The 19,883-nt window shown below is 37.8% G+C and overlaps 1 protein-coding gene across 7 annotated transcripts in view; it reads right to left on the minus strand.

The window, feature by feature from the left end:
- NALCN (sodium leak channel, non-selective) overlaps positions 1–19,883 on the minus strand; it is a 280,557-nt gene that overhangs the window by 186,786 nt on the left and 73,888 nt on the right. For 6 of the 7 annotated variants that reach the window (XR_005017238.1, XM_036831753.1, XM_036831755.1 and 3 more), the window contains exons 8-10: positions 9,086–9,228; positions 8,851–8,955; positions 666–752 (exon numbers count right to left, since the gene is read on the minus strand). Coding sequence is in view for 6 of the 7 variants with exons in the window: in XM_036831753.1 (XP_036687648.1) it covers positions 666–752; positions 8,851–8,955; positions 9,086–9,228 (335 nt within the window). In the remaining variant the exon portion in view is untranslated. The remainder of the gene's footprint in view (positions 1–665; positions 753–8,850; positions 8,956–9,085; positions 9,229–19,883) is intronic. The other variant, XM_036831756.1, reaches the window with a different exon arrangement.

The raw sequence follows: 19,883 nt of genomic DNA on the forward strand, positions 1-19,883 counted from the left end.
TGAGTTACTGCTATTGGTGGGCAGGGAGGGGGGACATGAAAGAGAAGAGGCCACTGTGGTCCACGGAAGAAAAGGAGTTTATTAGGCTTTCTGGGGAGCTCAGAGCAGAAGGTAAGTCCAGAAGGTTCACAGGCCAGAGACCTCATGGCCCATCCTCCGGTCACTTGCCAGGGCTTTGGGCTCCCCTGCAATCCCATCGCCTCGTGTCTGCTGCAGGTGCACTTTGTTAAGGAAGTGCCTTTATTATACCACGCTGCTGGGAGAGCTTGCAGACGCAGAACAACAGACTACATATTCAAGACATTTCCTTCCTGCGTACATGGTGAGGTACTCAAGTAAATGAATTGTGATCTTGACTGCCCCCGGCCCCAAACAATTCAGGCCTTTGCAGAAGAATACCTTTACAAGGTTTAATGAGACAACAAAATTCTTCATCAATTCATTACCACTGGCCTGCTTTTACCTGTGTGCATTCATTTACCACAAATTTACCAAATCCCTAGTGTGTATCTAAACAGGATGTTAGGTCCCGGGAATACAGGATGGACTGTAATATTGCCCACAAATTTGGGTGGATCTAGAGCTTGGAGAGCTGTAGATTTCCTCGTATAAAATCAAATCAAAGACCTTTGGGGGTGACTTTTAGAAATGGCATCATACCGCACCTGGAGGCAAGCTGGGGCACGTCCCTGGGGTTTGTTGACGTCTACGGCTACCAGCTGCCACCCGCCAGCGGCGTCTTCGTGAAACATCTTCAAGACAAAGGGGAAATGAGTCAGAGACACTTACGATGGAACATCAAGAACTCTAACTTTGTCTGCAGCTTTTTACGTTTTCTTTGCTGTCAAAGATTTGTCTTCTTATGGCTTTATATTTAGAACATGAGTCATTCCAATGATGTCCATTTTAACACTGCAAACGTAAGTGAATAATCATAATAAAGATTATAGCTTGCATTAATTGAGCACTTGCTATGCAACAGGCCGTTTCTGCCTTACATATGCTTTGCATATAACTGCCCAAATATTCTTCTCCACAAGACTTTAAAAGTAGGTATTTTATCCCCATTATGTTGATTATTATATATAACATCTCAGAGAAAATGAAAATTAGAATTCCAAAGCGTGGTGTGTTTTTACAAAAAGTGGTAAACTTTTATCTTTATTTAGTAGAAAGTTCTCACTGAACCAATAGAAAAATATTCTCAGGATAAATAATATAATGTGCATGTAGCATAGGGAAAGAGGGGAATGTTGTTTTATTTTATTTTTTAAATTAATTAATTTATTTTTGGCTGCAGTGGGTCTTTGTTGCTGTGTGCGGGTTTTCTCTAGTTGCAGCAAGCAGGGGCTACTCTTTGTTGTGGTGCATGGACTTCTCATTGCGGTGGCTTCTCTTGTTGCGGAGCATGGGCTCCAGGCGTGCGGGCTTCAGTAGCTGTGGCTTGCGGGCTCAGTAGTTGTGGTGCATGGGCTTAGGTGCTCCGTCGCATGTGGGATCTTCCCGGACCAGGGCTTGAACCTGTGTCCCCTGCATTGGCAGGTGGATTCTTAACCACTGCGCCACCAGGGAAGTCCGGGAATGTTATTTTAATGGTAGGAGAATGACAAATCACTTAAAAGACTTTGTGAAATTAGCTTGTGTAAGCCACAATTAATCTGCTCAGCAGAAATTTTATGTATACATATTTATGAAGGGAAAAAGTAGTTTCTTTTGGCTTAAAAGACATAAATGATGAAATTCAGGATAGTACAGGATGCTAAAATCTGACAGTCATTGAATTAGACATCCAGGTTGCTGGATGTGTAGGTTATCTTACTCATATTCTACCACCTTAAAAATTAGTTATCTAGGGGCTTCCTTGGTGGCGCAGTGGTTAAGAATCCGCCTGCCAATGCAGGGGACATGGGTTCGAGCCCTGGTCTGGGAAGATCCCACATGCTGCGGAACAACTAAGCCCGTGTGCCACAACTACTGAGCCTGCGCTCTAGAGCCCGCGAGTCACAACTACTGAAGCCCACGCACCTAGAGCCCATGCTCCACAACTAGAGAAGCCACTGCAATGAGAGGCCCGCGCACTGCAACGAAGAGTAGCCCCCGCTCGCCCCAACTAGAGAAAGCCCATGCGCAGCAACGAAGACCCAACGCAGCCAAAAATAAATAAATCAATAAATAGATTTATTTTAAAAAATTAGTTGTCTACCAATAATATACTACGCTGGAAAGCATGTACCACTTATAAATATTTTCCCACTACTATATATTTTCTTTTCAGTTCCTTAGGTGTGCCTGCAGGGGCGTGGTGGAATAGGGTGGAATTAAGGATGTTTATTTTTCTAAGAAAAGACGCCAACTACAAGCACTCACTGTTTTATTCCAGCCTGAGCTCACTATCTCACAGACATAAACATTTTCTTTGCCATATTTATGTCTTCATGTTCGTCTGACCGTGTCTGTGTTCAAAAGGGTAACTGTTGATGGAAACATGAGATGATGCAAAGATCCCACTACCTAGGATTTATCATTATAATTTCAAACTCCTGGTAACAGAGGTAGCAGATCATCTGCAGAAAGAAAACTTGCCCTCTATAAAATAAGGGAGGTGGAGAGTGACAAATGCCAAAATTCATAGGCCATACGTGTATTTTTAAAATGACAAAATGGCGGTGCACATTTACACAAAGATTCTCTGATCCAAGATGCCAATTACAAATGGTTCTTCTCAGCTGTCCATTTACAGGATTCTGATTCCCTTTAGAATGAATTTTAAGAGGTAAGTTTAGTGGTAGAATCAAGCACATCCGTCACAAATAGGCTCGTTCTGAGAATACACATACATTGGTTGAGATGCAAACATGCGTAAGTGCCTTTTAAAGTATCTGTCAAATGTCTGGGAGTCTCTTTTTAAGGAGAAAAGACAAAAGCAATCCCGCCAGTCACGAGGTAGGAACCCTCTGTACAAGCATCCTCTACTCTCTTACCATGGAGCAAAGGATCCCTGAGGCACATATCTGCTTTCATCAGGAGCAGACTAATTTTCTCTGTTAAATGATTTTTTTTCCAATAGACTAAAATCAAATGAATCCATTTAATTTTTAGCAAAAGTGCTCTCTCAAGGTCAGTTCTTTGTGTGAAATAAAGTGAAGGAAATGCAAACAGGGTCCATTTCTCTTTAGTTCCCTGAATTATACAACAACATTCGGATTGGTTAATGTAACGGTAGCTACGTGAGGCACATGGTGGGATGTCCAGAGCCATGAATCCTAGGGTGAAGTCCCTAGGGGAGTGTGGCAGGGGCAGGGGCTGCCAGCTGTCCCTCCATATCTGTTCTTCTTGTTTTACAAAGTAAGAAAAATTTTATGGCCACCAAAAAAAAAAAAAAAAAAAAGACGTTCTTTCCCTTTCTTGAAGCTCATCTTGACCATGTAATTATATATATACTGGTCTATGAAATGAAAGCAGAAACTTTCTATTTTTTTTCCTTCCTGCTCTTTGGAATATGGATGTAAGAGTTAGAGCTACAGCAGCCATTTTAGTCCAGGAGGCAATCTGGGGAATGGAAGTGATGCAAGGTGGAGCAAAAAGGTAGAAGGATTCTGGATCTATAGCAACACAGACCACCGTAACAACCTTGGATGACATCCTCCAGCTTTATATGATAGAGAAAGGAACCCTATCTTATAGAAGCCACTTATTTGGGGCTTTTTGTCCCTTGCAGCTGAACCTAAGTTAACACAAGTGGCTTCATTTTGAATGTCCAATGATTTATTTCATTTTTAAAGATATTAACTGTTCCCCTCTCATTATATTATTAATACAGGTTTACTATTAAATACTTAGAAAATGTGTATGAGCTGTTAAAAAAAATCTTAAGCCCATTCCCCAGAGACAAGCACCCCTAATATTTCAGAGCTAACCTTTCAGGTATATTATGCCCACACACACATATACATATAAACATGAGACCCTTTTACTGCAATAATATGTTATTTGCATATTTTCATATCAATAAAGTTCAATCACGATTTAATGGCTTGCATTTATTCTAATTTCATAATTTATAATCAATACTTTATGACTAGAGTTAATTTTCTTTCTCTCTCTCTCTTTCTTTCTTTCTCTGTCTTTCTTTTTTACTGAAATGCCTCCATAAACATTCTCAAATGTACATCTTTGAGCATTGACCAGAATTTTTCTTAGGATAAATTCCTAGAAGTACAATCTCTTTGTCAAATAGTTTATATGTTTTTAAGGCTTTTGACACATATTGCCAAACTATTTTCTAGAAAGGATGCTCTAATTCACACTTAGTAATTATGTATGAAAGTACCCCTTTCTCCACCTTTCAGTCAACAAGAAAACCTTTTTTTGTTTGTTTTAATAGAAAAGAGAAGCCAGAAAAAAGATAGCACATTGACAGCAGGGCCTGTAATGACCAAATTAAAAGGAGGTAGGATCTCAGGGAGCAAAACGGAAGACTCTTATGGCTGAGGAAGCTGGTTTTGAGCCCCCGTTCTAGCACGTACCAGTTATGTAATACTGGATAAAATAATTAACTTTCCAATCCTTGTCCTTTTTCAACCTGCAAAGCAGAGACAATAATAATACCAACTTCACAATGTGATTGTGAAGATTAAATAAGATTGCTTGTAAAGCCAATAGCGTGGTGCTTAGTGCAGCTCTCAAGATATGTGATTTATTGTAGTAAAGTGTTACGAATTAGTGGAATATTACCAATAACCACGTGCGCGCTCTCCTCTTAGCACAACCACTTGGGAATCCATGGAGGTTTCAGTCTTGAGAATCATCTCATGCTTGCCTGTTGCAACTGCCAGCGTTTTATAAAGGGTCACCTGATTTTGCTAAGAATGCTTTGCGGATTGTTCTATTGTACTTTAGGCAGAATATCATCATCAATGACAACAATAACAGATTATCTAATGGGAGGTGGTAGAGAATAATGGATCTTGGTAATAGGGGTGACCACTAGCAACTGAATTAAAATCCCAAACCCAAGACACACATACACATTTGGTAATGAAAAGAAAATCCAAAAGTTATTTTGAAATTCCCATGCTCTTTGGGTTCTTTCAAAATCAATCATCTTAAAAAACAGGTAATAGTCATTATCACACAAAATAATGAGGGTGGACACTTGATTTCGTAATTAAATAATATACTCAATGACTCAGACTCACAAGACATAATTCTCATGTATGGCTTCCTATGATGAATGTATTATTCCATTACTATAGTTTCTTATTAGAAGGAGCTCACTATTGTACCTTCTACCAAAGCCTTCCCAGAAATTGCTTTCACTAAATTGCTTTCTCACATATTTTAATGATGTATATTCATGTGGAAACCAATAGTCTTGGAACGCAGTAAACAAATTTTTACTAAAGTTTTGTTTTGGAGCATTACGTTGTACACATCTTTTCACAGAGGAGAAATTCTTTTTATTTTCAATCATGTGCCTTTTCACCTATGCCTTTCTGCCTTTAAGCTGGTATTGCACATTTACACAGAAGTTGTTCCAGTACTGTAGGAACCTATATTCTGAGAAGATTCATGGAACTACAAAGGAGAAAGAATTCCTGTGTCCTTTTATCAACTCCACCCTTATCTGTCTTGTATCTTATTAATTCAGAAAACATGGGCCAGCAAGTGTGCTCAGTCAGAGACAATGACAGACCCAGAAATTACTGCTCTCTTTAGACAATCAGAATATTTACTTACTTGTCCCTCAATATGGCCTTATTGGGCCATGATTTGTATATAAAAGTTAGGTACGGATTGATTGCCGGAGGTTGCCTTGTGTCTCTTGTCACTATATATACAACACTTAGCCTTGCGGGGCCCTAAAGTTTAGTTCTTTCGGTTCTCTTCCAGGCAAAGTGAGATAAGCTCATTCCTACCGTGAATCAGCCTAGATCAGAAGACCACACGACTGGCAACAGATATCTGAGGTGAAGTGTCTAAGGAGTGGGAGTGCAAGTCTGGACCAGACATGCACGATGCCCAGGACGTGTTCCGCTAGCACATCGGCCCACCCTAACACCTTTCTCTGGGGCAACACCCCTACAAACGTGTAGCATGGGAAGTCCTACTGTGGGCTGACACAGGGGGCTATTATATCCTGGATGTACAAATCTCTTGCACTTCAATCCAACATATAACCGAGCATGTGGCAACAGTGACCTGTGTCAAATGATTATGCACGTACAGGAGTCACCATCCCCATCAGAGTTCAGGCAAACTACTGACTGCTAATCTGAAAATTTCCACGTCGTTTTCCTTTTGTTCTCCTGCTACCTGCTCTATTATGGTCTCCATAAGACCTTTGGCATTAATTTTTCTGTAATTTGTTTCTATGCTGTGACTCTGAGGCAGGTTGCTTTGCTATTTTAAAGAAAGGGTTCTCATCACTGATTCTCTTTTGCCTCTTAACATATCAGAGCCAAATCCTGTTGAACCTCCTAAGATGTCGGAAAGCCCCTACTTTACCCTGTTAATGTGTGTAATTTTTCTTTCTACTCACACAGCCCTCCTGGAAAGTCCAGGGACTTAGAAATATCAACAAGTCCACCATCCCCAGGACCCTCTTTGCCCTCCTATGAGGATAACTTACAGAGAACAACTGCAGACGTCCCACATACTAGAGGAGGACAAGAACTGACTTCATTTCTGAAAAGCTGTGTGCTTCCCAATACACAACCATCTTTATTTTATTTCCTTAAAGCCCATCTGTTTTGTTAGAATTAGAAACTTGTGATTTAGTGTTTTAAACCATCGAACGAGAAGGTCTTTGTGCAGAGTTGTCTCTGATTTTACAAACCTAACAGAATCATGGCAAATGATGCCTCTCCCTTCAACACACACAAAAGCATCTGGAACACTTGCTGAGTGGCTGGCGAGGGGATGGGCGGGGCCTGCGCCTGTTGCCAGGCAGCCCAAGTGGTGTTTTACCAGAGAGGCTGCGGCTGGAGCTTCGGTTGCTTAGCAACCAGGTCCTCAGCCACAGCATTTTTCTTAATGAAGGTTTTTCACAGTTCTCTGGGTGATTACCTCTGCTGAATACCTAGACGCATTACGTCTGAATTACCACCTTATTCCTCCTGATTAAGGACAATTTTGCATCAAAGCAATTTTGTACAACTGTGTTCACAGTCTCTCCACATTTCACTTTCTATTGTAACTGCTGGCTGATTTGGTGGCACTTCCAAACACCACTTTTCCAGCTGTGGTTTTACAAATAAGAGTTACTTAATAAGCACTATATAGTTTTAAAGACATTTTAGGTCATCTCTCAGGAATATCGAACGTGAATTCTGTGTGGAGTTCATAGTTCTATGTCCCACTTTGTTCTCAATGTCTATACTGGAAAACACACCTTCACGAGGCCGTCACTCTATTTAAAAGACATGTCAGAATGGACTTGGAACTTTACAATTTCTCATAGCTCACTAAAAAGATGAGAGAGGAAATGAGTACTGGATGTGGCGGACTCACTGAAGGTTTTCCTACATGCCATCTGTGACATAACCTAGATAACACTTCAAAAAATCTTTCATGGAAGTTTGAATAGCTGTTTGACAAAACTGAATAATATAAATACTATTTCATCTATAATGAACTAGACCATTCGAACTTTCACAACATCATAAAAATACTGAACGAGGCTCTTCCAAATATTAGCATGTTTAATAGCATTTTCACTATTAGTTATTAAATATAAATATCTTATTTTTTTTACCTTTGCACTTCTTCTTAATTTTATTCCTCTGCTTCCTCATCCCCACTCCCAGTGAGCCACTATCCTGAATCCTTTTCTTTATAATTTTAATACGTAGGCATAAATACAATTATTTAAAAAAATAATATATTATTTTAAAAACAATAATTATATAAATATAATTATTAAAAGTTCAATTTGGAGATTTGCAAAGTAAAATTTGTACCTCGGATCTTTCACAGATACCTTTGTCCTAACAGACCTGTGTAAGTATTTACAAACTTATGTTAAATTTCTCTTAAAATTTAACATTAAAGCAATAGTTGCAAGGCATAAAGTAATTTCATTCTCAATTCTGGAATTTTTATTTTCTCTCTCTTTTATTAAGATTTATACCAGAAGAAGATATATAAACCTATTCTTCCTCTTTCTAACCACCAAAAAACAAACACAAAACAAAACCAAAAATAAAAACAAAAGACATTGGATCTGAATTGCCCTCTTATGTAATAAATGCCATGCCACTTTTAGTCAAATTCTAGGATACTTCCAATTTCTTGGGAGCAGAGTGGAAACCTTCTGAATATGCAGTAATTCCTCAAAATTCACAGGCATGCATTTGGGATGGAGGAGTCCTCTTCATAATTTATTATATTGTGATTGGTTCATTCTGAATGAAATAAATTTTCCTTCTGAAAAATTCTAATCCTATACCTAAGGGCCATTATATTGGTTTCAATTACGTGAATATTTTAAAATGGGGAATTCCACAGTTGCTATATTTTATCAGCAAGTCCTTGGAGGACATATGATGGTAGAATCAAATGGAAGGTACATAATAAATATGATGATAAGCCTGGTTTTCTATCAAACCCACTCATGGGGCTGTTAAAAATATAGGTGCCCTTGCCCCATCACCCAGAAAATCTGATTTGGTCACTCTGGGTTTGGGGCTTTGCACCTGTATTTTTAAGCAGCTCCCTCAGTGAATCTGATTGCAGAAGTTGGTGATAACAGGGTTTCTCAAGTCTCATCAAGTTCCATCAATGTCCAGGGTGGTGCAGAGGGACACGCCCAGTTCAAGTGGGTTACATCGTCATCTCCGGATACTGTACCTGCGTCGTGGCTGTCGAAGTAGTGCTGCTTCTCGATCCCCACATCTGTTGAAACTGTACCCTGATTTCTGCAAATGTTTCAATGATGACAGCAATAAACACATTCTGAAAGAAAATGACAAACCACATTTACCAAAGACTGGCCATGAGGGAGTGAGGGCAACCGAAAACAAACAAAAGATCTGCAGAAACTGTCAGAAAGCACAGACTGGATGAGTACGAATTTTTAGAGTACCTTAACAAGCCAGGCAAGGAAGAAAATAAGGGTAATGAAGTAGAAATAGGAACGCCAGCGGGGAAAGCTGTCGATGGCTCTGTACATGAGGAATACCCAGCCTTCCTGGGATGCAGCCTCGTACACGGTGAAGATGCTGGTGCCTGTCAAGAGAGAGGGGAGCCGGCTAAGCTGGGGTGGACTTTTGAAATGAGAAAACATTTTTCAGAAACACAATCAATATTTATCCATGCTCATTTTCTCAATGACAAAAGGGACTAAATCACATGCAACATTTTATTGCTCTTAGTCTTAGGATTTTGATAAAGTTGCTTCTGACTTCAAGCCAGGGCAGTTTTAATATCTCTAGCAATGAAATCATTTTAGGTTACAGATTTCGCTGTTAAATGCATTTAACAATGTGGAAAAGAACACTAACAATCAAGCCAAGTAAAGATATAATAAAAAACGGATGTGTACCATGTACGCTGGCCACTTGGGGCTTAACACTTTTAGCGTGCTGAAAAGCACTTGAAATAAGTCCGAGAACTGGGTTTCATTTGAAATCACGTTCTCATAGGGAGAACTAAAGTATCTTAGGCTCCAAAAATTCATGTGATGGAGCCTGTCTTTGGATTCCACGGTATTTACACTGAACACCAAAATGTAAGTTAGTAAATCATTAAAGAGTACTTTGTATTGTCTACAAGCATTGCCTCATTGAAAATACTACTGATAATGAAAAGAAGGAAAAGGGAACAATATGTGGGCAGAGTTTTGAACGTATGGTTAAGAGAATCTAAAATGTCATTCAGAGGAAAGCCAGTGTTTAATCCTCACGGCATTACGAGTATGTGTCGTTATTCCCTGTTTTACAGATGGGAAAACTAAAGCACATAAAGTGTAGGGAATTTGTCTAGGGATGCACACATAATAATTAGGGGAACTAGAACTAACCCAGGCGCTCAGGAACGAGGACCTGCATATTTAACTGTGATGATATCCTGTCTCCTGACATCTTTTCTGTGCCTTAGTTTCCCCATCTGTAAAATGGGGAAACAATAATTAAGACATACCTCAAAGTATTGTGAGGATTAAATGATTTCGTTTCTGTCAAGCACTGACATTTGATGAGCACTTAATAAGTTTTAGGCATTATTATAAACAATGAAAATAACTGCTCATTATTTTGTGAAAAACCATACAAATAAAAAATATAGTACTCAGTTGAAGTTGTTTACAACTTTGGGTTTTTATTCATAAAATTGGTAAACATTTGTACCTCAACAAATGCCACTGCTATAAATGAGTTAAATTATTATAGGATATAAAACCAATATCTACCCATATATGTGCTCATTTAAAATTAGAATGTGCATACAATCAAATGTCCAAACTAAGAAGGAGGTTACTAAATTTGGCTGACGTCTGACTGCCTCTCTGGGCCTGTGCATGCAGGAAGAAGAATCAGAGCATCAGTGAATTCGAAAGCACCCAGAACAGCAGAAAAGTGTAGCAGCAAATGGGGACAAATGAGAAATAACAAGGCTTGAAAGAAAAGCTGAGAGAAAGAGGGAAAGCGGATCCCTGTTTGGTGAACGCCTATTAGGCATTAATCTGTGCTACCTAGTTTATGTAAAATATAACTTCATATATGTACTGCCTCTCATTTTAAGAATCGTATTTGGTACATTGGTAAGTTGTTGCCATAGCAACTAGTATTTGTAGAACACGTTTAGTTTCAAGGCTCTTTCACATACTTAAATGCTAAGGAAATCCCTGTCTACTTAGGCAGGTAGATGGGTAGGTGGGTATAAGCACAGATAATATCCATCACATTTTACAGAAAAGCAAAGTGAAGGTCACTAGATAATGAAGTTGTCCGAGTTAAAAAGAAACAAAACCAGAATCTAAACCCACATCATCAGGCTCCAGGTCTTAAACTCTTTTTTTCTTTACCATTTACTTATATATATTCTCTTGCTTGGCACCAGGGCTTTAGAAAGACCTTATTTTCTCTTATCCTCAATTCAAATGAAGTTATCGATAATTATTTTCTGAGGGACTATGATGGCTAAGTTTATAGTCTATTGAGGAGCTCATACAAGAAAATAACTTTTAAGAGAAAGATTCACAGAGGAACAGCACGCGCCAAATATAAAATGGCAACAGAAAACAGAAGTGACTGTTTCCATTAATGATCCCTACATACTAAAAATATACAACGTTTTTGCTTTTATGGTCTGAATATGAAGGACAATTTTAACATAAGATGTAATTTAAGTCCCTTATTTTTTTCTAGTTATGTGAACTAAAAAAGAAAAGTGGCTGCAGAAATCCATTATGAATTACCATTAAAGTTTAATTGCTTTACCGATTGAGCATTTACAGGTAAAATATGAGGATCATCAATACAAGATAAAATGTGAAAGGAATACTGAAAATTATCCTTCCTCTAACTTGCGCAGATCTTTCTTTATTACATCTACAGGGAAGATGCTACTTGAAATTAAGTAAAAAATAGTATGTTCGATGAGTAATCTTGAAGCGTTTACTCCATTTTTCCTAATTCGACACAGAAGAAAGAAAAGTAGGAACCTTCAGTACAGCTCAGAGAGCAAGGTTTGTTGCTACAAAGAGATGAGACACTTGTGAAAATGGAACCAAAAAACTCCCTAAGAAAATGCTTATTGCTGAAAAAAGTGTTTCCCATGTACATGAACGATGCGGGGTCGAAGGCTTCGGGGATGTTACTGAGTGTCAAGAGCAAAGGCACTGGAAAAAGACAGCCCTTCCGCACCACTTTCCTGCTCCGGACTTCGACAAATGTACGAAAAGAAAATCACTTTTGAAGAGGCTTTCCAGTGTTTAAACTGACAGAATAAAATGTATGATCTTCTTACTTTCTGTGAGAAGCTGACAACGCTGAGGGTGAAACTGGTGCCGCCGACACTTATTTTGCACAGCCTGTTCCCTCTGGCCACCCCCGTGCTGCGCTCCGGTCCTCTTTGCCAACTCCCCTGTGGTCCTCCAGCCCAGCTCAGCTCCTCTGCCCTCAGGCCACTCGCGATGCTGCTCCTCCCAGAGAGGCCTGAGCTCACCTGTATCCCGTCACTTGTCACACAGACTTCTGTTACCTTGCTCGTCTCCCTCGCTAGGTGTCAGCACTCTAAGTTACAACTGTATCTTTCACTTCTGGACTTGGCATTGAGAAACACTCCAGAACTGGTGATAAATAAAGCAATGATCATATAGTATAGAGACACAGGAAGGCCTTCCTCATATACTTGGTTTTTTTTCATCGATTCTTCCTTGGTGTAAATATTACACAGATGATTTGGAAACAAAGGGAACTATTTTATAACTGACTTTATATTTGGCTGATTTTCACAATTCACTGAAAACACATACACATATATCAACTTAAAAGCCCACACTACAGAGAAACAGGAAAGTTTTCCTCTATTGTTTAATCCAGAATGGGACATTGCTAGAAAACAACATATTGATACATACGAAATACTTCTTTCTAGTTATACTCCAGAATATTTTTAGTCCATTTGAATGATGGAACTAAAATTTCTAGCTGAAAAGACCACACTTTTGTTAAATGAATAATGATTCTACAATAGCACTTGGAAATAGAATGCATTCTCTTTCCGGAGCCCGTGTGGCCTGCTCCAAAAATATTTCTGGGAAGCTCCTGGAACAGCATGGCTTTCTTAGACCCCAAAATCTCAAAGCACAAATTCAAGCCATACAAGAAACAAAATGCCAACAGTGATACTCAGCTCGTCAATTCTCTTAACTTCATTCATTCTTCTTGACCTCTTCCTTTGGTGGTTTGAATTCGCTAGCTAAAAAGACCCACAAGTCTACATTTAGAAGATAAATCCTCACCTTGGAACTTTCTACAGGCTGCCTATATTGAGACATAGTAGAGGATTTTTTTAATAGCTCTGAACAAAGTTATATTCCAATCTGTTTTGACTATCTTTAGGATTATATTTACTGCTTGGTTGTCTTCCGTGAACTCTTTTTCCATGAAAAAAAAGGGAGAAATTGACTGTGTCCTGGGAATATTCCTTATTGTGTCTTCTAGTCATACATTACGTGACACCATTGAGTCATCTGACTTTCAAATGACAGGGTCATGAAATTGTGGTGATAACTAAACAAGCTACAAACTTGGGGTTCCTATTCCACCAAACCGCCCCTCACCGTCTCCCCATTTACCTCTTCACGTGAGCTGTACCCTCAAATCTGATGGATGGAACTCAGGCGATAATAAATTTTACCCAACAGTGGTGATTAAAAAGTAAATCTATTTGTCATGAGACAGTTAAAAACACATGCCATGTTAAGTTAAAAAAAAAAAACAATGAGAGAGATGTGTATTCTTAAGGTGGACATCCGGATTCAACATAATCAACTTTTGTCACTAAGGCTGGAGGTATCCAGATACATGAAATGTGAAGAAGGTCAGGAGACCAACACAGCAAGGAAGGCCCACCCTGACTTACAGAGGTTTGTTAAATAAATCAACAATAATTAAATTACTTGGGATGATGTCACCTTTCTAATGAAGAAAACCTTCGTGAAAATGTTTTCTCTTCCTTGAAATTATGTTTAATTTTACTAAACTATATTTCCAAACTAATTATCACAAGTATTTCCCCTGATAGACTGTGATATAACTTTATGATTATAATAATCTATACACAACTCATCTACATGCTTAGCTGATGACCCAGGGGCATTCAGCCTGAGGACTGCCCGTGTGGCCACTGAGTTAACAAAACAAAGTAACATTTTTTATTTGCTCTTCCAGAACATGGAGCAAACACAAAAGGACTTCTTTTCTTCTAAATGCTTCAAAATGTATTTAGAAACTTCATGGGTTTTGAGCTGAATTTTTGCTTAGAATTTTTTTTTTTTTTTTAAACAATTAAGCCCTCTTTTGACACAACTTTGCCTCACTGGTGAGACCACTTTGTCGGTTACCTTAAACCTCACTGTTCACAGCACTAAAGCTTTGCGACAAGATCAAAGGCCATATGGAAAAAAAACCAAAAACCACATATGTTTATACATATTTTCTAAGTGAAACTTCTTTCATAAGTCGTAAAGATTCTTAGTTGAAATGTATTTCTTCAGAGAGAGAATTTCTAAACACCCAAGTGCTAAATATGAAATACTTCTAGAAAAGGAGAGGTGAAAGCTTTAACTACAGTATTCACAAATGGAAAAGAAGTGTTGACAAGGCTGATGCTGACATTGGCAGGAAAGTTTAGGCATAAAGTAGAGCAGTTCCAAGGACGCCGAGCCCATATGCCAACTAAAACAGTCCCCGCCTCTGGAGTTGGGCAATTTCCACGGAGGCTGGGAATAAGAGCAGCAAAGCAGAGGTCATGACAGATAACTGTCACGTCCCTGCCTTTGAAGAGCAGTGATTTTAGATAAAAAGAGCTTCTTGGAAATTTATTTTCCATTAGTTGATTAAAAAACAACAAAACTATGCTTAGCCGCAGTTAGCTTTCAGCGACCTTCCCTAGCGTTCAAACTGTCCACTGCTTCTAACCTATATGACCTTCCTGGGCCTCAGACTCTGGCCATAATGGTACTTGCTGGTCACCACTAACACACTAAATAAATGTTGTTTGGTAGCTTTTAAAATTTTCTCAAAAAGCAAGCAAAACATACCATGTAGGAAATGTGGTTTCTTTTAGAGTGTTTTAGCTTTGTCACTTACTTTTCAAAGATCTATTGGAAAGTACACTCAAAAGAAATCAAGGCAAAAAGGCCAGAACGTCATGTAATTCTTAGGGAGTTACCAGTTATGACATTAGAATTTCATAATAGTCCAAAATTAGAACCAAGCATTTGGAAAAAGTACTAAGACTTTCTTGTCTTCATATCTGGGGACACACATGGTTCATATCTCTGCATTACCAGGCACAAGCAAGGAAAATACAAATTAACTTTAAGGTAAAGTTGGTCAGTCTACCTCAGAATAGCCACAACAGTGAGAATTGGTTTTATTTTTAAATAAAACTGAACTAGTAAATAAGCACAGGATAGAAAGGTCAACCAAGACTGGAATTAAATAATTTTACTTTTTTGTTCAGAGGCATTTTAAAATCTGATTCAGGTCTAAGTGGGATAGAAGAAAGATACCTGAGTGATATTGACCAAATGTAATTAACAATAAATGAGATAAGAAATACAAATAACATACTGCTTTAACTAAAAATAAAGTTCTTGTTTGTGTTATGATAAACATACAATTTCCATAATTTACAATGAAAGATTTAATTACATTGATTTAACCACTGATATAATATAAAACCGAAAACAAGAACATGTTCTAATATAATTCATATTAATACTATAATCGAACAGTTACAACTGAATAGGAAATAATTACTTATTGTTAAAAATTTAAAACTATACATAGGCAAATATTTGGTCATATATCTTCACACTGATATTACGTGTACAAAAATATTCACAGTATTTTTCCTGTATTTGCTGTCTACTTTCCTCCATAAACTCCTAAGGCTAAAACAGGTTTTAAAATCCAGTTTTTAAACTGGTTTAGATTTATTTTTTGGATGTGTCACAGATATAATTTTAGATTTCTTGAGGTTATACTAAGATTGAAAAACAGTTCACATGTATTAAAAGCTGTGTTAACAAGGAAGCAAGATACTATGTTTTCCTACCAGGCCAGCACTTCCAATGTAAACCAGAATTCTACATAGGTGAGGTAAGAATGTGAGCGAACAGTATAAACTTTCCAGAGAATTAATAGACTTCATTTTTTAAGAGTAGTTCTGGCTTGCAGGAAAACTGAGTAGATAGCCCCAAGAATTCCCATTTATCCCCTCTCTCTGCACCCTATTAACCTCTTGCATTAGTGTGGTACGTTTGCTACAATTCATGAACCCACGTTGAGCCATTATTATTAACTCAAGTCCATAGTTTACATTATAGTTCACTCTTTGTGTTGTACAGTTAGATGGGTCTTGACAAATACATAATATTATATATCCACTATTACAGTATCATACAGGATAGTTTCCCCATCCTAAAAGTCCACTGTGCTACACCTATTTAACCCCTACCCTTCTCTGAAACCCTGGCAACCACTGACTTTTTCACTGTCTCTACAGTTTTGCATTTTCCAAACTGTCATATAGTTGGAATCATAGAGTAACAGCTTTTCAGACTAGTTTCTTTCACTTAGCAATATGCAGTTATCATTCCTCTGTGTCTCTTGGTGGCTTGACAACTCATTTCTTTTTACTGCTGAACAATATTCCTTGCATGGATGTACCACAGTTTGTTTATCTCAAGTTATACCCTATAAGGGGGCATCTTGGTTGCTTCCAGTTTTTGCCAATTAGGAATAAAGCTGTTATAAACAATCACATGCAGGTTTTTGTGTGGATATGTTTTCAATTCATTTGGGTAAATACCTAGGAGCACAATTGCTCAATCACATAGTGAGACTATATTTAGCTTAAAAGAAAAAAAAAACCTGACCAAGTGTCTTCTAAAGTGGCTGTACCATTTTGCATTGTCACCAGCAATGAATGAAAGTTCCTACTGTTCCACGTTCTCATCAGTATTTGGTATTGTCAGTGTTTTGGATTTGTGTCACTCTGAGAGATGTGTAGTAGAATCTCGTTGTTTTAATTTGGAATTCTTTAATTACATATGATGTTGAGCATTGTTTATATGCTTATTTGCCATGTGCTTATCTTCTTTGGTGAGATGTCTGTTTTTTGCCCATTTTTAAATTGGTTTGTTTTCTTATTGTTGAGCTTTAAGAGTTCTTTGTATATTTTGAGTACAAGTCTTTCATCAGATATGTGTTCTTCAAGTTTTTTCTCTAGTCGTGGCTTGTCTTTTTATTCTCTTAAGAGTGTTTTTTGCATAACAGAAGTTACTGATTTGATGAAGTCCAACTTAGTTATTTTTTCTCTTATGTATCATGCTTCTGGTGTTGCCAAACCCCAAATCACTGCCAAACCCAAGGTCACCTAGATATTTCTCCTACGTGATCTTCTACAGTTTTATAGTTTTACATTTTACACTTAGGTCTATGACCCATTTTGAGCTAATTTTTGTGAAAGCTGTACTGGATGTATCTAGATTCATCTTTTCTTCGTGTGAATCTCCAGTACTTACAGCACCATTTGTTGACAAGACCATCCTTTTTCCATAGAATTGCTTTTGCTTCTTTGTTGAAGACCAATTGACTGTATTTTAGTGGGTATATTTGGGGGCTGTCTATTCTGTTCCATTGACCTAGTTTCTATTTTACTGCCAATACCACACTATCTTGATACTGCTTTAGATTAAGTCTTGAATTTGAGTAGTGTCAGTCCTCTGACTTTGTTCTTTCTCAGCATTATGTTGACTATTCTGGGTCTTTTGCCCATTCCATATACACTGTAGAATCGGTTTGTTGACATCCACAAGACCACATGCTGGGGTTTTGATTGGGATTGCACTGAATCTTTACCTCGCTTTGGAAAGGACTGATATCTTTGATGCTCTGTTGTTAGGTGCATATACATTAAGGACTGTTGTGTTTTCTTGGAGAACTGACCCTATATTATTATGCAATGCCCATCTTTCTCTCTGATAACTTTTCTTGCTCCGAAGTCACCTTTGTCTGAAATTAACACAGCTACTCCTGTTTCCTTTTCGTTAGTGTTAGCATGGTACATCTTTCTCCATCTCTTTACTTTTAATCTATCTGTGTCTTTATAGGTAAAGTGGGGTTCTTGCAGACAACATATGTTTGGGTATTGGTTTTTAATCCACTCTCTTAGTCTCAAATAATTGGTATATTTATACCATCCCCATTTAAAGTAATTATTGATATAGACAAATTAAATGTACCATATTTGTAACTGTTTTCTTTTCATTGCAATTGTTCCTTGTTTCTTTTTTGCCTTCTGTCTGCCTCTCTCTTTATATGATTCCATTTTTACTCCTCTCAGCATATTAATTATACTTCCTTTAAAAAATTTAGTGGTTGCCTTAGAGTTTACAATATACATTTACAACGAATCTAAGTCCACTTTCTAATAACACTCTACCTCTTCATAGATGGTGCAGGAACCTTACAATAGAGTATTCCCACTTCCTTCCTCCTGTCCCTTATAACACTGCTGTTATTCATCTCACTTATCCATAAGCTCTAATCACCTAATATACTGTTTCTATTATTATTTTGAACAAACAGATACCTATTAGGTCAGTTAAGAATAAGAAAAATAAAATATTTTATTTACCTTCATGTATCCCTTTTCCAACACTCTTCTTCTTTATGAAGATCTGAGTTTCTGATCTACATCATTTCCCTTCTCTAAAGAACTTCTTTTATCATTTCTTGTAAAGCAGTTCTGCTGGCAACAAAGTCTCTTAGATTTTGTTTGTCTGGGAATGTCTTTATATGTCCTCACTTTTGAAAGATACTCTCGCTGGATACAAAATTCTAGGTTATTTGGATTTTTTTTTACACTTTAAATATTTCATTTTACTCTTTTTTTGCTTGCACACCTTCTGAAGAGAAGTCCAATATAATAATTATCCTTGCTCCTCAACAGGTAAGGTGTTTTGGTTTTTTTCCCCCTCTGGCTTCTTTCAAGATTTTCTCTTTGTCTTTAGTTTTCTGAAGTTTGAACAGAATATACCCAGGTGTAGATATTTTGGTACTTATCCTACTTGGTGTTCTCCGAGCTTCCTTTACCTGTGGTTTTGCATCCAACGTGAATTTTGTAAAATTCTCAGCCATTATTACCTCACATATTTCTTCTGTTCCTTTCTCTCTTCTCATTTTGGTATTTTCATTACATGTATGTTAGCGTTTTTGTAGTGGTTCATAGTCATTTGTCATTCTGTTCCATCTTTTTCTCATTCTTCTTTCTCTTTGCATTTCAGTTTGTGAAGTTTCTACTGACATATCTTCAGTCTCAGAATTTCTTGCCTTGGCTGTGTCTAGTTTCCTGATGAGCCCATCAAAGGCATTTTTCATTTCAGTTAGAATGTTTTTGATCTCTAGTACTTCCTCTTGATTCTTTCTTAGAGTTTCTATTTCTCTGCTTACATTACCCATCCGTTCTTGCATGTTGTCCATTTTTTTCATTAGAACTCTTAGCCTATTAATTAAAGTATTTTCAATTCCAAATTACTTGATAATTACAAAATTCCCATCATATCTGAGTCTGGTCCTGATGCTTGCTTTGTATCTTCAGATTGTGTTTTATTTGCCTTCTACCAGGCCTTGTAACGTTGTGTTGAAAACTGGACATGATATATAGGTAACAGTAACTGAGGTATGTAGGCCTTTAGTGTAAGGTTTTATGATAATCTGGCAAGAGGTTAGGCTGTGCTTAATGCATGCCATATCTGTAGGTGTCAAAGGCTTCATTGTCCTGGTTTCTGTGTCTCCTGCTGTCTTTACGTTTCCCCCAAAATTCCTTCTAAACAGACTCTGTGTCTTGCAGCTAGGTTGTAACCTGGTTATTATTTTGGAGCCCTGTTAATGTGATGATAAAGTGTTGGAGAGGAGAAACATTCTATCATCTTATGATTAAATCTCAATTTTTTTAGTCAGTCTGAGTCCTGGCTGTGACCTTCAGAAGAGTTTCTTAGACTCTTTTTCTCAGTTTATGTGATGCAGAGAGGCCAGAGGGGCTCTGGTCATCTACCAGCCCTCCTCCGAGGTCAGATGAGGCTCTGGGAAAGTAGATGTCCTCCAGGGCATGCCTGTGTCATGAACAGAGGGCTCTGGGCTTAT

This window comes from Balaenoptera musculus, chromosome 18, assembly GCF_009873245.2.
Source record: "Balaenoptera musculus isolate JJ_BM4_2016_0621 chromosome 18, mBalMus1.pri.v3, whole genome shotgun sequence".
Classification (NCBI taxonomy): domain Eukaryota; kingdom Metazoa; phylum Chordata; class Mammalia; order Artiodactyla; family Balaenopteridae; genus Balaenoptera; species Balaenoptera musculus.